Source organism: Centroberyx affinis, unplaced genomic scaffold, assembly GCF_046629955.1.
Source record: "Centroberyx affinis isolate AG114_WGS23_722 - 3 ecotype Tasmania unplaced genomic scaffold, CSIRO-AGI_Caff_v1 ptg003635l_1, whole genome shotgun sequence".
Lineage (NCBI taxonomy): Eukaryota > Metazoa > Chordata > Actinopteri > Beryciformes > Berycidae > Centroberyx > Centroberyx affinis.
Window position 1 is genome coordinate 369,785 of NW_027281544.1, and position 24,616 is coordinate 394,400.

General features: G+C 43.7%; 1 protein-coding gene across 1 annotated transcript in view; it reads left to right on the top strand.

Annotated features, from left to right (window-relative positions):
* The window catches only part of LOC139661868 (rho-associated protein kinase 2-like), a 35,017-nt gene that overhangs the window by 1,250 nt on the left and 9,151 nt on the right, over nucleotides 1-24,616 (top strand). Inside the window, exons 2-21 of the mRNA XM_071540435.1 lie at nucleotides 5,060-5,141; nucleotides 6,069-6,169; nucleotides 7,044-7,181; nucleotides 7,720-7,980; nucleotides 9,078-9,222; nucleotides 9,889-10,027; nucleotides 12,253-12,344; nucleotides 15,216-15,375; nucleotides 17,337-17,433; nucleotides 18,084-18,163; nucleotides 19,384-19,432; nucleotides 19,543-19,678; nucleotides 19,982-20,073; nucleotides 20,602-20,848; nucleotides 21,971-22,077; nucleotides 22,323-22,482; nucleotides 22,962-23,122; nucleotides 23,239-23,423; nucleotides 23,512-23,581; nucleotides 23,952-24,055. Coding sequence (XP_071396536.1) covers nucleotides 5,060-5,141; nucleotides 6,069-6,169; nucleotides 7,044-7,181; nucleotides 7,720-7,980; nucleotides 9,078-9,222; nucleotides 9,889-10,027; nucleotides 12,253-12,344; nucleotides 15,216-15,375; nucleotides 17,337-17,433; nucleotides 18,084-18,163; nucleotides 19,384-19,432; nucleotides 19,543-19,678; nucleotides 19,982-20,073; nucleotides 20,602-20,848; nucleotides 21,971-22,077; nucleotides 22,323-22,482; nucleotides 22,962-23,122; nucleotides 23,239-23,423; nucleotides 23,512-23,581; nucleotides 23,952-24,055 — 2,606 coding nt within the window. The remainder of the gene's footprint in view (nucleotides 1-5,059; nucleotides 5,142-6,068; nucleotides 6,170-7,043; nucleotides 7,182-7,719; nucleotides 7,981-9,077; nucleotides 9,223-9,888; nucleotides 10,028-12,252; nucleotides 12,345-15,215; nucleotides 15,376-17,336; nucleotides 17,434-18,083; nucleotides 18,164-19,383; nucleotides 19,433-19,542; nucleotides 19,679-19,981; nucleotides 20,074-20,601; nucleotides 20,849-21,970; nucleotides 22,078-22,322; nucleotides 22,483-22,961; nucleotides 23,123-23,238; nucleotides 23,424-23,511; nucleotides 23,582-23,951; nucleotides 24,056-24,616) is intronic.

Sequence of the window (24,616 nt, forward strand, 5' to 3'; positions counted from 1 at the left end):
TCTCACACACAACAGTGTAATTATGGCAAACCACTTAATGGAGGTACAGTAACGGTATGCGTCCTGTGCGGCGCAGCAATGCCGTAGCAAAGAAAACAAGAGGAAAACGTATAGACTGGATGAACATGTTTTTCTAGAATTGCGCTCAGTCATGCTCGTGCTCAGCAAACTCGAGGAAACGTCTTGAAATAATCTGATTGGTTTATGCTCAGGGAAAATCTCTTCGCGGTTTAGGTCCTTCAGGCACTTTGCAAACATCCATGAGGAAACTGCATAGGTTTGAGATACATAGAGCACTAGCAGCCCTGGTAGTCTGTCAGGTTAGACATTTGGAGCAAACAAATCCTCAGGCAAACATGTTTAGCAATCACACCCGAGGCCGTTACGTTGACCTGATTGTTCACTTTCATATGAACTTCTGCAGAAAAATGACTGTTCTTTCTACCAACATTACCCGCTGGGAACTGAGTCTATTCTGGGTGGTGATGAGTCACAAGGCCCATAGAGGCCCATAGAAACACCACAAATAGAGCAGGATAAAGATCATCGCTATAAGAGTTTTACTGCCATGTATTCTTATCAGGCAACAAACTGATATGAATCCAGTTCGACCTGTATCGGCTCTCCACCCAAACCTCACCGCTCGCCAGTTTCAGTTTTGAGAGACTCGGGGCCGGTCCGCTCTGCAGCGGGTCTAACAATGCCCCCCGTGCCGCCTGATGCAGGGAACGACCACGCAGGAAGCTGAAGTCACATCCTGCCATTGACTCTGGAGATAACCCGCCGTGACCTCACAGTACTATTTCCTGTTTGTCCACACATTTTTTTGTGTACGTACAAAGATGTTTTTGAAGTGTTTTTTTTTTTTTTTTAATCTGGAGAACAAAGGATTTAGGTGTAAGATAAGACATATAAGAACAGAACTTATAGGATCGCAGCAAGTCGTCACAGGATGCAGCAAAGAAAAATAGGATATATGGAAGAATGCAGTAGATGGGTGTTATATAAACATGTGCAGCTGACAATGTCAACACAAGAAACATGTTGTGTACAATGTATGAATGAAAAATATACAAAAACGTGGATTATGAGGGTTTGCAACAATAGTAGAACTTACTGAGATGAGAGAAAAATGAATGCAGCACATGTACGATATGAAAATATACCAAAAATATGAAATATATGAAGTATGAAAAGGGTGGGTAAATGACAAAAATATCAATATGTATGCAATGTATAACAAATGAGTAGGATATGAGAATCTGAAGAAAGCAAATATGTAAATTTACAGAATATATGTGCAAATATATGCATCATATTCACATTAACAAGACCATATTTAGATGAAGTGTAGATGGGAGTTGTAAAAGACTATTCACCCTATCAATATAATCAATTTACAGATAACATACATACTGAATGAGCTGATTTGGATATGTGTGTTCATGGCTAGCTGTCCCTTTATCAAAACCTCTAGATAGAGGAACCATGTGTACAGAAAAGTGACAATGTGCAAAGCTCATGTGCTGTATCTAAGTATCACTACCATCATCAGAACATATAATGATGGATAGAGGTAGCGTACATAAAAAAAAATGTGTCTGAGATATGTGACAACCTATATGCAGAGAATGTATATAAATATGTGCAGACCAGAAACTGTGCAAGCGAATGCATCTAGTCCAGAGTGTAGAAATGCAAAAAACACAAAACACAAAAGAGTACCATGTTGCACCTTGGGTTTTAAGATGGGACACTCTACAGGAATGTTGGGATGATTTACACCAGTTTTGCCCATCCTTACAATTGGGCGGGAAATCCTGATAGGAGGCTTGGTGAGGAGCGATGGTGGGCAAAAATTATCTGGTAGTGTGAGGAGTTCAGATTCACTGTTAATGACACTGATTGACTGGCTGACTGATGTGAGCCATATATGTGATCATATCAAGTCCTGAACACGTCCTGAGAGCAGTGAGATGAGGAGGAAGTGTTGTATTAAAAAGTCTTAGTAATGATAATAATGTGTGTACCCACATAAGGTTTTTGAAAGTTACAACATGTGGGAAGTTACCAGCCTAACTACCATTACCTTTTTTGGATGAAGCCTATTCACCTCCAGCTCTCACTGTATTGTACAGCAGCCACGGCTTGACCCAAAACCTCATAATAGATATTAATTCATGATCATATGAGATTAGAGGTCTTGACATCAATGAAGTATCAGGAGTCATCAGAATAATCTCAGTTATATCGTTAAGCGTGTGACACCCCGTCTTTGCCTAGTGGCCTAGTGTGAGCAGATACAACTTGGAGACAGAAAATCTGTGAAATCTGTTGTGAGTGATGCAGGGCATTTTCAAAATGGTCTAGCATTTTAAAAATCTTCCAGTGTGTCCCCCAGTCTAAGGTGTTCTCATCCTTTTTCACCAGTTTGTTAATCCTACCAGCAAAGAACAGTACACTGGCCACAAATGATTGATAGAACATGCTGAGTCGTCTGTTACATGCGTTGAAAGACCTGACCCTCCTCAAGAGGAACAGGGTATGTCCTCTCTTGTAAAATGCCTCTGTGTTGTCATTCCAGTCCAGTTAGTTGTTGCTACTTGTAGCACGGTGCCTTCTCCACATCCTCACCCTGGTTGGTGACGGGTCTCAGCAGCTTCCTGTTCCACTGGAAATCCACAACCACATACTTTGTTTTACTGGTTTTGAGCTGCAGATTGTTGTTGTACCACCGGACCAAACCCTGCACCAGACTCATCAACTCTTCCCAGAGAAGAATGCAAGAGCAGCTGCAATAGTTGTCAACTAAATCAATGTGATTAATTGACAAACTCCTGATTGCCAGTCAGCAAGATATATATTGTTAGATAGGCTAATGGTAATTTTTAATTTTGCCCCTAAAGTGCAATTTGTTTTACAGCTAGTGCCCATTAAAACACTGTATAAAGAACACATGCAACAGTTGCAATACACATGAATACATAAAACCGAGGGGCCTGTAGCCAATGTAGTGAACGTTGTCTGCCTGGGAATCTGACATTATCAGTATGTATGTATGTTCATACATGCTCTAAATAGCTGTAGGGTTAAAACAGTTTTTCACCCTGGTGGTGTCACACCTGGAGAGGTTATGCCTCATTAATTAGCAGGTGCTGAGGTTATGGATGGCAAAATATTCATGACACAAATCACAAATACCCTTAATTGACACTGAAATAAAAAAAAAAATCTTGGAAATAAATGTAATGAAGTAAATTAAAATACAGCTTTCTGTTTGAGATTGATTGAAAGTTAATTTCCAAAATATATATATATATATATATATATATACATTTTGGAGTGTAATTATTCAATAAATCTAAAGTAAACTAAGGAATTACTAATTTACCTTTAACTTTGTAAATGTCCGTAAATCTTTTTTGGAATGGTAGATGTCATTTTGGAATGAAGCTCTTGAGTTATGCTTTCACTAGCCAAACCCTTCATTAAATATGGGCCGATTATTGACTTTCAACCTTGTCAATTCAAGCCAGTAAGTGGCAAAATGGTTTCAGATGTGAAGATATTGTTGAAGAGAGGATACGGCCCAGATGAGTTCACACATTCCCACTCATATACTCACACGTCAGATGCTTCATTTGAATCCACTAAAAGTAGGTTATGATTTACATAAGATTCAAATATTACGGAGTGATAGATGCGTCTCACAGACAAAAACATAGTACCCCCTGCTGAAGTTACTATGGTAGTTACAGCACACACACACACACACACACACACACACGGCATGTAAAAGGACCCCAGATCCTAGAGTGCTCAGTCTGAATCCAGCCCCATAAGCTGTTTGTCCCACAATAGCCTCTGAGCCTCGGGTCTATTTCCACCCGTCTGCAGCGGGGGATCTCTCTCCTCACCGCCGCTATTTAAAGGTGCAGAATTGTTCCACACGCCCCCGGCCCACCCACTCACATGGCCCCAGACAAACACACACCGATAGCCACCGCCTGCCCTGGATGACTCCGCTTGACCTCTGGTTTTGGGGGGGGGAACAGCGTGTCACACTACACCCCCCCCTCACCCTCCGACCCACCTGCCCAGCTTGCCCTGCTAGCCTCACGCATTTGGATGAGGGTGCGGGGACATTTTGGTTGTGTGTGAAACTCAACACCACTACTTTAAGCACCGATGACACTGCTAAGGCCCCCGGCTTTTAGTTTGATGTTGCCACCGCCCCTCTGTGATGAGCTTCTGAGTGGGACGGGTGTTGGGGGGACTAGTTGATGGACGGTGTGTTAGGGTGGCAGGTGTGAACAGGGTGTGGGCAGGGGCGGTGATGTCACTGTGTGGCTAGTTTTTGTTGATGACGTGCCGCGTCTTTCCATCAGACCCTCCATTGTCCCTCTGTCATTGCCTCGTTATGCTGCTCATTAGCAGACTCATTTTCTCTACCCTGCCTGTTGCATTTGGGACCACACTGTGATTGAGCGCTATAATAGTGAGAAAGTGTTCGTTTGTTCACAAAAATGTCCTTCCTTCCTTCCTTCCTTCCTTCCTTCATTCATTCATTCATTCATTCATTCATTCATTCATTCATTCATTCATTTAGTTGTGTCTGGTTTTATCAGCCAACAAAAAGATTTAAAGCAAAATCTCTATGATGAAGTCAGGGTTTCCCCCGCTTGCGAGAGCGACCTGTCCTGGGCAGATTTATGACAGGATGATGACAGACTCGTGAAATATTCCATCAGGTCCAACAGAAATGCTGTGGTACAAAGCTGGAAGAGGATTTGAAAACATGACTTGTGTTTTCATGGTTCTCAAATTGGTATCGGAAAAGGCCGCCAAACCCAAGCCATGTTGATAATGTTGGATAATATTTATTTTTCCATTGGTTAGTTGGAGAGGCAAAATTGTTATGAAATATAACTTGTAACACACTGGTGGAAATCCTAGAAGGTTTTTTTTTCCAAGGAACATTACAGATTTATTTGTTTACTGATTTATTTTTCAGAAAGTGTGTAATGAAATTTTTTTTTTTTTCCTTTCTGTCTTTCAGGATTCTGTGAATGCGTTGGCTCTTGACTTGGACTATCCTGCCCTGCGGAAAAACAAAAACATAGATGCCTTCCTGAACCGATGTAAGAGTGGCGTTTTGTGATCTGTGTGCATGTGGACTAGGACAAGATGCTCATGCCTCGCAAATACTGGTCATATTGATGTTAGATACTGAAAGAAACCTAAACCAGAGCAATCTCTTCTTGAGGAATTCATGAAACTGCTGTTTGTCCATGCACTTAACCACTAGATACAGTAGGTATAAGCCCTGTCTAGACGTTTCTCTACCTCGGAATGGATTAGGCAAGTAGAAGCATGACTTTCTAGACCTTCCATGAAAATCTCCCGTTGGCCAAAATCAGGCCTCATCCCTCTTCCACAGGTCGCACAATGAGTGAGTACACAGTATACAAAAGTAGCAGCGGTTTCTGGACAAGGCCATAGACTAGATAAGAAATATATGAACAAGCACTAAGATTAACAGTGAAAATGTTGCTGTTCAAATTAACCACTATTCAGCCTTGGTGCATTTTACAGCCAAAATATTATCAAAGGTTACATACATGTGACTGCTTTGCTATTATTGCAGCCTCTTTCCAATCAGTTCTGGCTTTGGTGAAACCTCCTGTACTGTATCTTTGTTTAGACTAGAGACACATACAGGGTTTGAAATTAATACCAAAGACCAACCTGCTGCTAAATTCTGGCTGCACCTTGAAAAGACACTAATTCACAGAATACACTTTCTTTTGAAAGCTACTGTGGCTGCAAAAAAGTACTTGGGCTGCTGGAATGTTCAGTTCACTTGCCACTGTAACTGACTGATGAAATAGTTTCATGCCCTGCACAACATCTTGGCCTTAGACCGACAACTGTCCCCGACCCCTCTCTGACCTAGCTGTTAGCGACTCACCCTCTCCTTTGAACCTAATGGCTGGGATTTGACCTTTGTGTTGCCACGGTAACTCTATGTGACCCGTGTGTGTGTGTGTGTCCGTCTGTCTCTGCAGATGAAAAGGCGGTGGGTCGACTACGGGAACTGCAGGTGAAGCTGCAAGACTTTGACAAAGTGAAGTTGATCGGGAGAGGAGCTTATGGAGAAGTGCAACTGGTGAGATGTTTTTACCCGCTCTTAAATGAGTGTGTTGTGGTTTAAAATGGAACGCCACCCCCAGTTTTGGCTGATCTCTGGCCCTCTGCCATTTGAAATGATGCAGCGGGTGCAATTTGGCGCAAAGGGAGGAGGAAGGGAGGAGCAGGAGGGGTTGTTAGGAGAGAATAGAGAAGGGTGCAAATTCCTACATCTGTGATATCCAAATAGTATGTAAAGTGTACAGTTTACATCAAAATACAAAAGAGATGTGAACCACTAGAGGGAGCAGCAATCTGTGAATCTACAGATACAAGTCAAGTTTGGAAATTCTTGTCAGCGTTTAAAACATAATTGTCGTCTTTTATTACAGCATGACCAAGTTCACTGACTTTGAGTTTAAAAAAAAAAAGTCATTGTGGCAAGCAGTAATTCTTTAAAAACTCCCAGATGTCTGTCTCTTGTGTTGGTAGCAGCTTGACTCTGGCCTCTACTGAGCGCCTTGTTATAGAAACGAGTTTGGACAGGCCCAGTGTGTGGGAGAGGAGAGATCGGTTGTGTGTGTGAAGTCTGGTGTGGGGGTGCAGCGGGGGGACGCGATGAGTTTGTACTCCAATCTTGTGTAAGCATGTCTTTCTATGGGTGTGTGCCTATTATTATGGGAGCCTCTCTCTCTCTCTCTCTCTCTCTCTCTCTCTCTCTCTCTCTCTCTCTCTCTCTCTCTCTCTCTCTCTCTCTCTCTCTCTCTCTCTCTCTCCCCTTTCTCTCACGTTATCTTGGTTATCGTGACATTCTTACAATGTCGTGGTCGCCGTGTTCTTTCATTGCACCGCAATGTTATCCTTGTTTACATGGGAGCGTCTCCTGTTTTTGCCTCGCCCCTCCTTTACTGTAGGTCCGCCACAAGGCCTCTAAGAAGGTTTACGCCATGAAGAAGCTCAGCAAGTTTGAGATGATCAAGCGCTCGGACTCGGCCTTCTTCTGGGAGGAGAGGGACATCATGGCCTTCTCCAACAGCCCCTGGGTCGTCCAGGTGTGCACACACACACACAAACACACAGCCACGCACATACGTCTTAAAAAAGGCTCAAAAATCCTTCTCCTGTCTCCTCCCCTTTATCTACATTGCTCTATCATGACTGAAGTGGATTTAATAGGTGAAGCTCAGTAAGGGATCATAAGGGATCATAGCCTGGATTTATCTGCTTAGTCTATGTCATGGGAAGCGGAGGTGTTAAAAACACACTGAAGTGTCTCAATGAAGTACACTGATGAGTTGAATCCAGGTAAAAGCCATTATACCTTATTGATTTCCCTTATTAAATCTCTACCAACCACAAAGGAGGAGATGTAGATAAAGAGAAGCAGACAAGTTAGAGAAGGATTTTGAAGCTTTGAGACAATTGAGATGTGGATTGTGAAAAAGGAGCTACAGGTCAATATCAGGAGGATGTCCCTAATATTTTGTACATTCAGCGCGGCATCATGGTTGTGGCATTTGGTTTGAGGCTACAATCTATGACCAGAGTGTATTATCTTCTTGCGAGTGACTCGGGTGTACTGTCTTCTAGCTGTGCTGCGCTTTCCAAGACGACCGCCACCTCTACATGCTGATGGAGTTCATGCCCGGAGGAGACCTGGTCACGCTCACCATGAACTACGACATGCCGGAGAAGTGGGCCCGCTTCTACACGGCCGAGGTGGTGCTGGCGCTGGACGCCATCCACTCCATGGGCTTCATCCACCGCGACGTCAAGCCCGACAACATGCTGCTGGACCAACACGGACACCTCAAGTTAGCTGACTTTGGCACGTGTATGAAGATGGACTCGGTGGGTTGCGTTTGTTGTTGTCAAATGTCTCAGATCTGAGTAGGGGATCAGTTCTCTTTCAGTTCGAAATGAAAATTGAAACATTTCACTTACTAATGATAGAGTGTTTTTGTGAATAATTTCTTTCTAGATTGGATTTGGCAACCCTTTAATGTCAAAAGAGTTTCAGTCCTTGAATTCTGAAGGAAATCCACTTCCTGAAGTGAATTAACCCCAACCTCTCTTGGGGCAAGTCTCCTTTATTCAGTGCTCCAGTGCACCACCAAGTGTTCACATTGTGAAGTGAAGCTCAGTGCAGCACTATTGCATCAGGTTGTTTTGAAAGGCCCCAGAAGTTATTGTGCTAAACAACTAATGTAGAGTACAGAGGTCCCGCCCCACTGTGGTTCCAGGAAGTGTTTTTCCACCATTTGTTTTCACCATAGCGATTTCATAATAGCTGGTCCCAAGTGGTTCCACACATTCAAGTGGTCTGAAAATCTACCAGTAGACACAGAAAGTCATATAATTTCTAGCTCCTGTAAAAAACATGATTAAAACAGTCTAGCAAAATTAGACCTCTGCACTCTAGACTGACTGTATATAACTACATTTATAAAATGATCTGTCCTACTGTCACGGTCATGGAGTTTCTGGAATATCATGGAATTTTGAGAGTTATATTCCAGACAGGGAATTTGATAAATTCTCTGGGGAAGTCAGCGAATATCAGTGAATTTTACAAATGGAATATACCAGAATGTATTTTCAACTTTGTTTCATACATTCATTGCTTTAGGTGTAGTGTTTTTTCTCCACAGCAAGCCCAACTGCAGTGGAAGCCAGACTAATTCACCCCTTTAGAAATTCAGCATTAACAAACAAAAAGGAGGAATAGAGTTTTAAGGTCATCTTAGTTATGGAAAGGCATAGAAAAGTCATGGAATTTTAAATCAGGGCCATGGCGGGAAACCCTGCGCTATGTACCTCTGTTTAAATGTCCTGGCTTCTCTGCTTTTCTCTGCCTAACTTCCTCCCCAACTCAGCCAACCTTTTAACACAACGATGCCACTGCTCTTCCGTCTCTTATCTCTCTCTCTATCTCTGCCTGTCTGTAGTCTGGCATGGTACACTGTGACACAGCCGTTGGCACTCCAGACTACATCTCCCCCGAGGTGCTCAAGTCCCAGGGTGGCGACGGTTACTACGGCCGCGAGTGCGACTGGTGGTCTGTGGGCGTCTTTATCTTCGAGATGCTGGTCGGTGAGTAAACTGCATTCAGCCATGTTGGACGGTGACCAATACACAGGATCTGATGTAACTCTCCCTTGTGCTACTGTGGGTGAACACCTGTGTAGAAGCCTGTCTTGGATGTTAGAGTAAGGAGGGGTGAGTGAGAGCAGGGGCATCACGCTCAACAGTAAGTTCTGGCATCCCTATTAGTCAGAACTATACTCATCTACACTTCGGTTGTTATTACTTTGACAATGTTGGAATCGTACTACTCATTATTGAAATTTGCCCAGTTTTTTAAAAGGCCATTAGGTAATCTATGGCCTTTACTGACCTCTATTGGTGAGCAGTAGGAATTACAACAACATTGATCGAACTCATTTCCTCCTACATAAGTCTCTGGTACAGCCGCCACCCTTTCTGTCCCCTTGATCTACAGTGGCCTGCAAGTGATACAAAAAATAAAGTCACATTTTTCTAATAGAGAAGAGTAAGCTAGCTAGTAAGAGCAGAGATCCAAGAGAAATGTCTAGTGAAGAGGCAATATTATGTGAGCTTTGAAAGCCAGAAATCATGGTCATTTTGTGCAATAGGCCAGTAAAAATCTTACTTTAATCAATGATTTCACAAGTCTGATGAGTTTTTTTCCCTCCCGCCAAGTCATGTTCAGTAATAAGCCTCCCTCCCTTCTGGCAGGCGAAACTCCGTTCTACGCCGAGTCCTTGGTGGGAACTTACGGGAAGATCATGGACCACAAGAACTCCCTCAACTTCCCAGATGATGTGCAGATGTCTCAGGATGCCAAAGACCTCATCTCTGCGTTTCTTTCTGACAGGTACGTGTGTGGAATCCTGTGTCACACAAAAAAAAATCTCATGCTTTAACAAAAATTCAGAATGAGTATTTCACAATTTTAGCCTGCCTTTACTCTGTACACAGTCACACACACGGTCAAATGCACAATCTTTCCCACTCTACTCATTTTAGAGTGATTGTTGGACTCGCTCAAACAGACCCATGAAATTGCATTGTTTGGATCACGGTACCGAACAGAAAGCACGCAAGTCATAACTCAACTTGACCTCTCTGGGGAAAAAAAAGAATTTGAAAACAGCTGCTTGTAAAAAGTAAAATTTTTGGAATGTGAAACATACATCGATGAAATTCTAGCAGATCGGGAAAGCATGCAGACCACACGATTCCTCCATCTGTACCCAGTTTCCCCTGATAGGCGGTAGGTAGGTGACCTGCCGCTCTGAAGTGAGTGATCTCTCCATTCACACTTCACTGCAGAAGCACCTTTGAGAAGAGGAACAGCAAAAAGGAACAGTGTGAGGAATGTGACAAAGAAGAGTAGTCTAGAAATAGAAAGTTGACAAAGTTGGGATGGTGTCAATTCAATTCTAATTCAACTGATTCGGGAAGTTGATTTCACAAAAAATGAATTGAATGGATTAGTTCAGAACAAATGCTCTATCATTGAATGAATGAATGAAGTGTGTTTATTTCATGTAACAACAAATAAACAAATAAATATAAATAAATAGAATAAAGAAAACGAGAAAATCCATCCAATACAACAAAACCAAAAAACATTCGGCAGATTCTTAAACAAAAAAAAAAAAGCATGTTCAAAAAGGAGTAGGAAGGAGTAAAACTTATTTTGTCCTACCCCATTTTGACTTGATTGAACAGAAAGTGAATTGACAAATCTGACTATACAGTAATACTTTAAGGCCCATTGAAGCCCATTGTGGTGCTGCTCCCAATGAATAAAAACTACCAGCTCATAACCAAGCAGTAGCATTCCCATAGTAGTAGTAATATATTGTTAGTAGTGGAGGTAGGGGTTGTATGGATGGGTGTGGAGGGGGCATATACTGGGTAAGTAGCCCATCCCCCAGGAAGAAACCACTTCCTGTTTACCTTGGTGGCCCCGCCCCCAGGAGGGCTCAGTCAGACACAGGCCCTTTCTGCCTCAGCACAGAGCGGCCTTTCATTCTCCTGCGTTCAGTTTATTTACCTTCTCACTCACTATTCTCTCACCACAGACAGAATCTCACAGGCGTGCGGGTGCCCACACACACACACACACACACACATCTCGCACACTGGGCGATACATTCATTCACTGCTTTACCCACACATTCTGTCACTGCCGCCCTGTCTCCCTGATTCACCCACTGATTCACTCGTCCCTTCAGCCACTACATCCTCTCTCTTTGATTTTCGAGACCTCTGCCCTACTCTCCCATGTGTTTTTAATCACTCCCCGTTTGTAATTTTCGACCTATTCTCGGTGCCATTTTTCCATTTCTCCATCCCCTCTTTCTGCCGTAACTTTCTCCGTTTCGCTCCTGCTGTTTTCCGGGCGCTGTGACACGGCCTGTAAGTCTGGCTCGGTTTTTTTTTTACGTTATAGGTTTTCTGCGGGGGCTGAAAAACTCTCCCCTTCTCTCTCTCTCTCTCTCTCTCTCTCTGCCTCCCCGCCCCGGCCCTCTCTTCCCCTTGGCTGGGTCTGGAATGTCCCACACGTGGCAAGCCCAAACTGCCGCACCCCTCCAGCCCTGTACCCAGTGGCGGAGGAGGGAGGAGAGGGACGAGAGAGAGAGAAAGAGTGCGTGTAGGGTTTTAGAGAGAGAGAGAGGGAGAAGAAGGAGGGAGGGGAAAGTGCAACGGCAGCCACTCTCCAGTTAGTCAGTGTTGTTGATGTTGTCTTCTGCTCTCCGGCCCTGCTGCCTTCACTCCTTCCCTCTGTCTCCACCGGCTCCTCTCTCTCTCCCGGATCTATATTATCTTGGGGTTTCCTCGCTGCTCTGACTGGCCAGCAGAGGTTCTGAGGCGTGTCTACTGTCCACCGGCGGTCATGCGGCTCTCCATGCTGGTCAGTGGAAGGCCTGTGGTCAGCGCCTAGTGGTCACTCCATTGGCCGTGTGTTTTCGGGGCGGGAGGGTGGGGTGGTGGTGGGGGGCGGTGGGGGTGTGTTTTGTGTTTTCGGGCTGAGGCGGCGCTGCCGTGCTCGCCGTCTGACCGCTCGGTCCTGTGTTGCTGTGTGTGCAGGGAGGTTCGTCTGGGCCGCACCGGAGTGGATGAGATCAAACGCCACCCCTTCTTCAAGAATGACCAGTGGACCTTTGACACCATCCGAGAGAGTAAGTGTGTGTTATGCGTGTGTATGTACATGTTTTTCAGTCTACTGTGTTCTTTCTGAATCCCGGCAATGCAGGTGCAGGTGTTCCCAAAGCTTTTCTCCTTCTTGTTGAAGTTCTTCTCCATCTTCTACTCCTTATTTTTAAGGAGCTAGTCCATTACTGTCTGGGCCTGTTTCTTTTCAGCCTTTGCACATCATAGTTTATTTCCATCTCCTACCCATTAAGCCATTAAGCCTACGGTATATGTTACACATGTTCTCCATATGCTCCCTGCTGCTATCTTATGTTACAGTATATGACTAGATATTGTGCAGAGCAGCAGATCACATGATACACTAAACCTACAGGATAACCTCACTGCACATGTGTAACACTCCAAAAGCACAGAATAGACAGAATTGAGATTAAGTTTATTACACACAAACTATAAAACACTACAGTGTATACTGTAGGAGTGATATGTAGAATAACCCAGTGTTGTACTGACTGGCTGATGAGTTTGGATTGTAACACCTCTTGAATGTGCAAGTTGACAGTGGCTGGTTCAGTATGACCAAATGTCATGGCCCTGTATTGTTCAATGGGTGAAACATGGCACTATCACTGCACAGGTGATGGTTTCCCGTCACTGATGCCACCAGTACTAACAACATACACACTGATGGAACTGTAAGGCTTTTTGAAATAAAGCATCCACCAAATGGAATATGTTTTGCTAAATGGCATGTAGCAACAGATAATGTAAAAACGTGTCAGAATGTAATAAAATATCCCTCTAAATTAGTCAAAAATGTAACAAAGCCTGTTAATAGAATAACTGGCCGTTATTAATTCATAATGGTTGTTACAGAGTTTTAACTTATGATGTAATAATTACATTGGCTAATAATGTAACTCATAAGAAGAATGCAATAATTCAAGTTGTTACATTATTAGTGAATATTATTACATCAGCTAAAAATGTTACCCCCTTTATGAAATCATAATTGCTGGTTAATGTAATAATGTGATGCTATGACATTATCCAGCAACATCAATAAAACATTACCAGGTTTTATCACATCTTTCACCCATTTGGAGAGACATTTTATTACAAGTTATTACGTTATCCAGCAGTTATTATGTTATCAGTTGCTACATTGCACATGCCATTATTTGTATACTTTGAAAAAAGTTATTTATTATTTGGACATTGCACTCAGTATCATGTACAAACTCATGGCTGAAACTCCCCCTTATATAGCTGTATCAGATCTAACATGTCACCAAGGAAGGAAGGAAGGAAGGAAAAGAGGAAGAGGACATATTAGGAATTTGAACAGGACCTCTGTGTCTGTGTATAATTACATGCAGGCTCTTTTTCCTTGCTTCTCTCTCTTTTTTTTCTCTGCCTCTCTCTCCCTCTCTCCTTCACCTGGCTCTGATTAAGACAACAGACAGAACTTCTGATCAGAGCCTGGCAGTCTGGAACATGAAACCACTACTGTGCCACTACCGCACCGCTCAGCTCAATACAGGCTTGCTTGTGCGCGTGCATGTCACATCACACACACACACACGTGCACACACACACACACACACAACATGACACTGTTCCCGTCCCGTAGAGCTGAACCTCTCCCCCCTCATGTGTCAGTTTTAGCATGACACTGCTCCCTGCCGTGTGTGGCCCCAGCCAGAGAGCCTGACTCCAGTGTTATTGTCTGTGGTTGGCCTCTGCACTCTAGCTAGCTATCTAAGATTCTCCCTGCTGTGTGTCAGTTCATCAAGCAGAGCCCCATTCCCTATTTCCCAAAATAAAACTTTGGGATGTGGGAGCGCCTAGGAGCCAGCAGCCTGCCCTGTGATAGAATGAGCGATGGCTGGCTGGCTGGCTGGATGCATGGATGGATGGATGTAAAGGGAGGCGGCAGCCCCCCCTAGGGGCGGGCGGGGCAGGGTGTGCGGCCGGTGTGGACTGGCCTAATGAGAGGGGCGCCCCAGTTGGAGGGTTGCTCCCTCTCTCTCACTCTCACTGTGGCCACGGCTGCCTGTCATTAGCAGCCCGCTATCAGAGAGCATGCTGGGAAGTCGTGCCACAAGGGCCTCCGTGGAGCGGCCCGTGTCTCTTTCTGTCTCACCGCATTTTGGCTTTTTTTTTCTTCTTTTTCTTCCTTTTTATTTCCCTTCATTTGTTTCATTCCTCCGCTTGATCTATCGCTCCTTCTCTCCCTGTGTTTTATCCACCATGTTGTGAGTAACATTTGTCACGCTGAGGCTTGTGTCTCGACTCAACAGTAATCTGCTCTTTGCTCGGAGCCAGGGTTGTTTCCGGTCGGAGGAATTGTCTTCTTTTTTCCTTAATAAGGTGCTCCTGATACGTCTCAGTTTCCTCCGATTGGCCCTTTGACACATTTTTGTCCGCCTGCTGTGCCGGGGCCTTTTAAAGAGCGCCTGCCCCTCTGAGCGGAGAGCAGAAGCGGCGTTCTCTCCTGGTGTGTGTTTAGGCTGCGTTTGTGAAAGCCGCTGTGTGTGGGGCACAAAGCGAGCACTGTACGGGAAAAGGAGTGGTGTCAGCCTCACGCCAACCTGCGGAGAGCTCACTGCTACTACCAGCGCCAAAGCTGGCATAGAGTTTACTCAAAAGCACTGCTGAAAAATAGGTGTTCAGTGATCATCAAAGTATTTTAAATTCAAATAGCCCATGTCTTTTTATTCAGTAATGTCTTCTAATTGAAAGCCATTTCACTGATAGTCAGCTAATGTAAGACATCATCTTTCCCTTTTCTCACCCCCCCCACCCTCCCTCCTCTGTTTCCACCTCTTCCTTCTCCCCTTTCCCTCCCTGCCTCTCTCCCCCTTTCTCTCTCTCTCTCTCTCTCTCTCTCCCAGCTGTGGCTCCAGTTGTGCCAGAACTGAGCAGTGACATAGACACCAGCAACTTTGATGAAATAGAGGATGATAAAGGCGCCGGTGAGACCTTCCCTCCACCCAGAGCCTTTGTTGGCAACCAGCTACCATTTGTGGGCTTTACTTACTTCAAGGAAGACCAGTAAGTGTTCTGTTTTATTCTAATACTGTCTTGTAGTATTGTATCTTGTCGATGCTGTTGTGCTCATAGTTGTTTTTTCTTCATGATTCATATGGGTTAGGTTATATTTGCTCACTTCATACTTCTGCTGTGTATTTTGAACATAATATACATTTGTTAGTAATATTGGAATTTTATAAAAGCTACATTTTTCATGTGTGCGTGTACTGCTGTAAGGGCCTCTGTGCTCTCAGGAAATGGGCTTAAGGTCAGCACTGTGCCTAAAGCTTGAGAGCGGTACAGAAAGTCAGCTTCACACCCATACCTTTAATACAGTCCTACACCAGTCAGACACTGTATGCCTGTTCCAGCTCCACACTGCCGCCTTGTTCTGACACCCCCTTTAACTAAGCGCTCTTCGCCCATGATAAAGTCTAGTAAACCCCGGTCTAGATCATTGAATGTAATAGAAAAAAACGATACCTGTGTATTGGACTGACGCTCCCTTAGCGGTTTAATCGGCAACGTTTCAACCACAAGGGATTTTTTTCAGCCATTTATTCATAAAGCTGAAGGATCTAAAGACTCAATCAGACATTCTTCGCCTTTTACAGTACTTCTCTTTGACATGAGTCTTTAGTCTCTGGCGAAAAACAGTCTAGGTCAAAAGTGAGGAAAGCCTCCAGTTCTCTGAAGGATGAAGACGGGGGAAATCGACTTCAGACACTGTGCTTCCCATAAAGGTTCGATGATGTTTAGATCTGGAGATTGGGGAGGCGATGTAAGCCGTTCCTGGTGTTCCTGAAACCGCTCTGGAATTTGTTTAGCAGTGTATATGGGGGGCATAATCATCTTTGGATATGGAAACATCATGAGGGAACAGGGTTTGCACCTGGTTCTGTAAAATGGCCTCGGATTCCTTGGGCGTTAAATAACCATGTGGAGCAATCATTGGAACTAATGACTCCCAGAGATTGCTGCCCACCATTAAAGATCCACCATGTTTAACAGTTGGCAACAGACATTCTGGGTTGTAGGCATCCTTTGACTTTCTCCAAAGGTAAACCCATCCAGATGTAGGAAAAAGGGTGAAAACGACTATGACTTTTTTTTCCATTGTACAGTTTTGTGCTCCTTACACCAGGTTATGCGTGTTTATGGATACACACTGTTTCTTAGTGGCACTGGCAGCCCTGACATATTATCTCTGCTCTGTGAAGCTCACAATTTTCAGCTTTTGTTGAGACTGTGTCATAGAGGTGGTGATTCAGTTTGGTGTTCATTTTTGAGGTTGTAGTTTTGTGGTGTTTAGCAACTGTCCTGTTAAGTGTCCATGTATGGCTGTCAGTGAGCTTTGCCTGCAACCACTGTTCCTCTTTGGCAATGCAGTTAGTCAGTATTTGGCATATGTTGTCATGATTTTTGTTATTGTTCCTCTTGGCACAGTAAATAATGTTACAGGTTTTGTGGCCGATATACCATTGATCAGGCACCAACTATTTGGCCTTTTTGGATCTGTTAGTTGCCTCACGTTGCTTTGAAAACTCGCTTATAAAAGTGGTGCCTGTCAGACCTTTTTTTAAAGCTGACACATATTTCTACTTCACATTCAGCTAAATATGGTTTGCGTGTAGCTGCCTTTGTAATTGTGATTGAGTCACTTCAAAGTTAGTCCTTTTTCATGGGTTTTTCCCATTATTTTGTCCACCCCCTGTATATTTTAATTCATTCTATCACCTTCTGTATCAAGCACCTAGTCAGTATTTTGGATGTGCATACCCCTCCTTTCCCTGGCCTTGATCAGTCAATGGGCATGGGCATTGCAGATGGTTAGGGCAAGATGTGTCACTCGGTTGCAGAAGGCGGGCCCTCGGACAGCGAGGGAAGCCGTCATGGCTGGAAAACCACCTCAGGCACCTCCAGGTAAATTCAATTACAGCCGTACACCCACTCCTCTCCTCTGTCCCTCCCCTCCCTCTCAGGCTGCTGAGTGGAAATAAAGGCGGCTCTGTGGAGGATTCAGAAGACTGCAAGGATAACTCAGAGGAAAAGGAGTATTGCTCAGACAGTAAGGGAGAGGTAGGTGCTTTCATGTGTGTGTTTGCCACACTGCATTTTCAGAGCAGATGAGAGAAATGTGCAGTTGAAATTTAATATTGTGGAAGGTCTACAACTCACTTGACAATACTAATTCCGCAGTACTGAAATAATACACATCATTCTCAGTATAATTCATCTGAAATACCAGTGAACTTCAGCAAGTTCATATTAGTGGATTGTCCCGCATGGACAGAGACTAAGCAGAGTAGTTTGTCTTTCTCCTTAATGTCAGACTGATATACACCACCATGGATGCAATGAAATAGATAGAAAATTAGATTTTTAAACTACCTAGGATGGTTTTTCAGAGGCTAGGGATACATTTTCTGGTTCATCATTTATAGAACCTCCATAATATAAAGCTTATTTGGGTGTAAAATCCCATCAAACATTCAGTTTAGTCAAAGTCCCATTAATGGTCAGTGGAGCAGATCAAGAGTCCTGGTTCTCTCTTCTCCAACTTTGGAAGAAAGATGCTCAAGCAATCCTGAATAACACCAAACACCTTTAATAGAATGTATATTTGCAGATTATTTGGTAATATGGTAACAGATTAGGGAGAACAGATGCAGGATAGATTGTGCCATCAGATAATAGTCTTCTTGTCTGCTGTTCCTCTGTCTGACCAGCTGCAGAAGAAGCTTCATCGGCTGGAGGAGCAGCTCAACCATGAAATGCAGGTCAAAGATGACCTGGAACAGAAGTGCAAGTACGGCTGGACTTGAAGCACACACACACACACACACACACACACACACACACACACACACACACACACACACACACACATGGGGCTCTGGTATAAAATATTTCAAATTTTATACCAGTTCTAAAATCATAACTTTCTGCTTCCTTTCCATTGGAATGTTTCATTATGCGGTAAATCACCAAGTCATGTGTTTGTCTGTGTTACATTTTTACATGCAGTTGGCTTTTCTAAACTGAATCAAGAAGACTGGCAGTGTCTACATTGTATTTTACATTGTGTACCACTGTGTCAGATCTTTGTACATAGCAACATCCTCTTTATGACAGGAAGCAACAGGGTTTATGGGAAATGTGGTGCTTATTTTGGGACACACTATAGCACTAACAATGCCACTGGTGTGAGATAGAGGCTTCCAGTCACCTCTACCATGGTCTCATTTGTTTACAGTAATTATACCAAGGTATCACAATTAATTTGACGATAATATATTGATGTTAAAAATGCTACCTGATACCTACCTTTTTGATTCCTACAGAAACAGAAAACATATTAGTGTATAATTATTATGTTGATCAGCATTAACAGAACATAAGAATCTTCGGCCCGTCTTTGTTGATGGCAGAGCAGCGCCTGCTGTCATATAAGGGAGATCAAACCTCGATCAAGTCAGCGACAGGGTCATTTAATATGATTTTCCGTCATCCAACTTCTGCCCAGTCAGCAGATTTGAAATGATTGCACACATAAAAATAGATGGTCCTGTCTTGAATGTGTATTAGGGGTGTTAATATTATCTAGCTCAAATTGGGGATTGATTCTGGTGTCTAAAATAAAAAGCCTGAAGCTGGGGCTAAATCGTTAAAAAATGAATTTGCCTGCCTCTTGACAGTGCAAACTCGATACGACTGCCATAGATTTAACACAAACGATTAGCCTAATTGACTCCAAATTGATACCACTTTGAATCAAGTTCTCTATCAGCCACACTCTCTGCTCTCGCTCCCGATCAGAAGAATGTGCCTACACTGCATGAAGAACTTACTATTTGTTATGGTGCAAGCAGGAATTAGGAATATTCTAAGGACTGAAACTAACTTCAGTGAATCGTCCCCTTGGCTGGCTCTATCGCAGACACACACACACACACTGCATATTTTAATGTACTTCTCAGTAATTTTTAATACTTGTCTGTAAGATACCCGTTGCTCTTCCCTCCCCAGAAATACCACCAACCGTTTAGAGAAGCTGGTCAAAGAATTAGACGAGGAGGTAAGGACCGGGTGAATGGATGGATGCCATTTTAACCATTTGCTTGCTACGTTGTCATCTTGGTGACTTTGTTTGTGAACTCACCCCCCCCCCCCCCCCCCCCCCCCCAGATGAGCAGCAGGCAGAGAGTGGAGTCATCTCTGAGGCAGCTGGAGAGAGAGCGAGCGCTGCTGCAGCACCAGAGTGCCGAGAACCTGCGCAAGGTGGAGATCGAGACGGACAGGAAGCGCAGCCTGGAGAACGAACGTGAGGAACCTGCTATTTTAATTAAACCAGCGTGTCCGCAAGAAGAAGTGTCTGGAGAAGTCTTAAAATGTGTCTATATCTGTCTAATATCTAAACCCAAGGCCTTAAAAGGTCTCGCATGCCGTTAAATATAGCTTTATAACTCTTAAATTCCCATGCAGAGGTCTTAAAATTGTTGTGGTTTCTTGGTGAGCTGTTTTTCCGGTGAGAAATCAGCCCAGTCACGCAGACGTACTCTGTATTCTCGCAGGGCTGCAGTTGTTTTCATCTCCTCTCTCTTATTTGTCTGCATTCGCTCATCAGTGAACAACCTGAGGGACCAGCTGGAGGAGCTGAAGAGGAGGAACCAGAACTCCCAGATCTCCACGGAGAAGAACCTTCAGCTGCAGAGACAAGTGAGGAGGAGCTGTTCAGACTTCAGCTCATGTCTTCAGTTAACCCAGAAAAATACATTTCCTTGAATGTTGAATGCAAATATTAAATTGCACTATTATGTATGCCATGAAATAGTTTTCACATAGCTCCCTCATTGTTATATTCTGCATATATTAATATTTTCATAATGGTTCCATTGTTTCATACTGTATACATATTTTTATTTTTATTTTTTTTTTACATTTTATCGATACTTCTCCAATTTAATCCATATTTAAGCAAGCAGTTGTGACTGGTAATATCTGTAACTTAAGCTCCTTAACATGTTTAAATTGTTACCAACATATAACCATATAACCTCACAGTTTGGATTCTAATTTATTGCTTTATTGTTTTAATGTTTTTTTTTATATTCTATTTGTATGCTTATATTGTATTTGTCTTGTTTCCTCACTGAATCCTTTCACTTTTGCTGCTGCAACAACCTTTTTCCCCCCGCAGGGATCAATAAAGTTTCACCTTATCTTCCCTGTGCTCTCCATCTCCAGCTAGAGGAGGCCACCGCCGTGCTGGAGGCTGAGCAGGAGGCGGCCGGGCGGCTGAAGAAGAGTCACGCAGAGGTGCAGAAGCAGGCCCAGGGCCTGGAGGTGAGCCTCAGGGAGATGCAGGACAGGTGCAGCCAGCTGGAAAACGGCAAGATGGAGCTGGAGAAGCAGCTGATGGGCCTGCAGGCGGAGCTGGAGGCTGAGAGGAGAGACCGCAACCTCGGGACAGAGACCATCGCTGACCTGCAGGGTGAGACGTGACAATCTGTTAGACTGGAGGGTTCAGAGGTGTTTTAATATGCTGAATAATGAACCCCATAGAGTTGAGAAAGCCTGTTTACACACATTCTACAGACAGAGAGGGGCACTAAACACGAGAAAAATGCTGCTAATGTGTGGCTGTTAAGTTTCTACTCTACTCCCCACTTTGGCAGGCAACCAACCATTATTTAGAGGTTCCTTTCTATTCCAAAAGTCAATTTGGCTTTAAAAATAGTTAAATGCTGGCAAATCTGGAATCCACCAGGCAAAAAAGTTAATTCACTACCGTAACTACAGGTAATGAAACTGTTAAGGATCTGAAAATACAGGACTTAATGGGCCGGCACAGGGAAAGCTACTGAACTACATGTCCACTGGGTAGCAGGGAAAAGGAATTACACAGAAATTGGAGCTTAGAGCTGGACAGGGTTTTAGATGTGGATTGTTGTTTTGGACCAGGCCTGGGGAAAGATCTGATCATAGATGGAAACATCTGTTCAGAAGGCTTAGAGTGACTGAAGCAAGAGGCTGTAAAAGCCAAAGCCAGACCAGAGCCAGCACCTCTTGTGAGACCCTTTGTTTGCAAACTCCAGGATACTCAGTCCATGCAGACTGGGCCATTCACTACAGCCAGAGGGGACGGACCGTAATAAGAGTGTCGCCTGTTTGCAGTGATGCCTCATGCTTTTTTTCCTGGTAAAAGTCTCCATTTGGGTGGAGCTGGGGAGAGGGAAAATAAATATTGGTGTGTTGTTTTGGCACATTAGAGGCCAAATGTGTGCAGGGGCATTATGTAATGTCTCACCTAGGATCATGTGTATGATTGAAGCTGAACTGTGCAGGTGCACACATTTCCATGTAGTTTCTATGTTTCATTACAAGCTTGTGTCACATGTTATGCAAATGTTAAAACACACGCACGACAAATAACAATTCAATAACGGTAGTCTGCGTACACACGTACTGGACAAGATTGTTACAGATTGAACAGAGATGAAATATACAGATGTATCATACAGTTAAATCCTAGCAATAATATCAACACCATGTCAAATGTTACAAGCCCTCTTTTGCTCCCTTCCTCCTCCATGTTTCCATTCCTCCATCTCAGGGCGTATCTCTGGCCTGGAAGAAGAGGTGAAAGAGGTCAAGTCGTCTCTCTCCAAGGCCCAGAATGAGAAGAAGCAGCTCCAGCAGAAGCTCATTGACCTTGAGAAGGTCGGTTTTTATTTCCAATGGCTAATTGCTAACATGGGATGAGTTTCCAGGCTAGTTCAATAGATGCTCCTTCCACAAACTTAATGTTGACTTTTTTTAGATTAGGCCAGATATTGTTGTCCAGCATTGTGAAAATTTGCCTTTGGCTTCTCCTATGCAATAAGTTTAAAAAGTACACACAATCAATACAAAATGTATATGAAATAATAGCAGCAAGTGCCATAATATCCCCCTTGGCTCCGTAGGAGAAGAACAACCAGGAGATTGACCTGACGTTCAAGCTGAAGTCCCTCCAGCAGAGTCTGGAGCAGGAGGAGGCAGAGCACAAGGCCACCAGAGCCAAGCTCGCTGATAAAAACAAGATCTACCAGTCCATCGAGGAGGCCAAGTCAGGGGCCATGAAAGGTGAGCGAGAGGGAGGACAAAAGAGTGCAACAGGGCTGGGGGATTTAAAGCATAGGCATTTAGTCAGTGTAGTTTAAAGTGTATTTTACACAGAAGTGTCTGAATACACTGAGGTAATAAAGCAAAAAAAATCAAGCAAAGAAGTATTAGCAATCATAAAACTGAAACATAAAACATAAATCTTCAGCTATTAAGGAAGGGTGGAGAAACCTCCAATGGTACTTAGGGTTGATTGATAGAGCAGACCTTGGTCAAATAGCATTGGCAAATAATTCTGTCTTGTTCAGTTTAGTTAGTGTCAGGTAAGCTGTCAGAAAAGTATAATAAATTGACCTTCAGATACTTTGCTGTGATTGTCTTTCTGAAACTTCTCCCAGCAGGTTAAAACAAACAGCGAGAACTGTGTGACCCAGTTCTGCTATTGAGTGCAATGTAGATAACCTCTCTGATTGTTTTCCTGGCCATTTTCTGTGGTCCAGAGATAGAGTGCACCCTCCACGAGGAGCGCAGCTTGAAGCTACAGGTGGAGGGCAAGATGCTCCAACTAGAGAAGGAGCACTCCATGCTGGACTGTGACTACAAGCAGGCCCAGAACAAGCTGGATGAGCTGCAGGCACACAAGGATAAACTCTCTGATGAGGTGTGTGTCACTCTGCTTCTTCTTTCTGCAGTTTGAATTGAGTTCCTAACATATGCCCCCCTAACTGTGCCAGTGAGAGAACCGTTAAAGATTTTGTGTGTGTGTTCCTGTCCCAGGTGAAAACCCTGAGCTTGCGCCTGGAGCAGGAGATCCAGAAGCGGAGTCTGAGCCAGAACGACCTGAAGGTGCAGAGCCAGCAGGTGTCCATGCTGCGCTCCTCAGAGAAGCAGCTCAAACAGGAGCTCAACCACCTGCTGGACATGAAGCAGAGCCTGGAGAAGCAGAACCAGGAGCTACGCAGGTCAAACACGCACACAAGTACAAATGCTTTGGCTCAGGTGTTCGGTTGGTCCGTAGGAATGATTGACAGTTGTGTCGTCCAATCGCAGGGAGAGGCAAGAGGCTGATGGCCAGTTGAAGGAGCTGAAGGACCAACTGGAGGCGGAGCAATATTTCACGGTAACTCTACCCATCAAGCTTCCTTTGTCCATCGACCCAGTTTCACACCTGGTACTTGTGGGATGCAACAGCTCGTTAGCATTGCTCATAGTCTCTCTTCATGCCAGTTATCATTACAATGTTATTATTTAATTTTACAGCCTGTTGTGAACGTCAGCATAGCTAACATGACATAACATCACAAAAAATACAATACTATCTGAAAATATGTGATTTGAATGGGAATCTATGAGTCTTTTCCCCACTTCACCCCATTTCTCTGCCTGTATCTATGTAAACTATCTGTAATCTCTTGTCTTTGTAATGTATTATACATACTCTACTACCTCACTTGTGTTATGAAATGAATGTTCTGCTGTCTTCCTCCAAGACCCTTTACAAGACACAGATCCGTGAGCTGAAGGAGGAGTGTGATGAGAGGAATAAGATGTACAAAGAGGCCCAGCAGAGACTGGAGGAGTACCAGGAGGAGAGGTAACTGGTCTGCCTGGACCACCAGCTGTCTCTGTTTCCAGTCTAGAAGCACTAAAACAAGGAGTCGGCAAGTAGTGTTGCATAGGCGATGCTTTCGGTAAACGCATTCTTTTGACTCATTAAATCATCTGAAATCATCCGTTATGGAAAATTAACATTGCTGGCAGCTGATAAATCAAGTGTCAAGGTGTCTTTGAACCAGTGAAATTACCTGATAATCCTCACAGATGGTGAGTTTTTACACTTAAATGTCAGATTTTTACTCCCTTTCCGGCCATGATTATGGTCCCATATAGAGGACACCTTCCCCATGAATGCAATGAATTATGGGATGCAATTGTCACTTCTTGGTTACTACTCTACAGAGTACAGATAAACAGATAAAATACAGTTGAGGGACCCGTAGCATAACACCACAATATCGACATTTGTTTGACTTTTTAATAATGTAACAGACTTATCCAGATTAGTGTTATTAGCCAACTGTAAATTCACATCACAGCCAGCTAAGAGGATTTGGACTTTTAAGTGGATAAGTGAGGGTTAACCAGATTAGCAGCA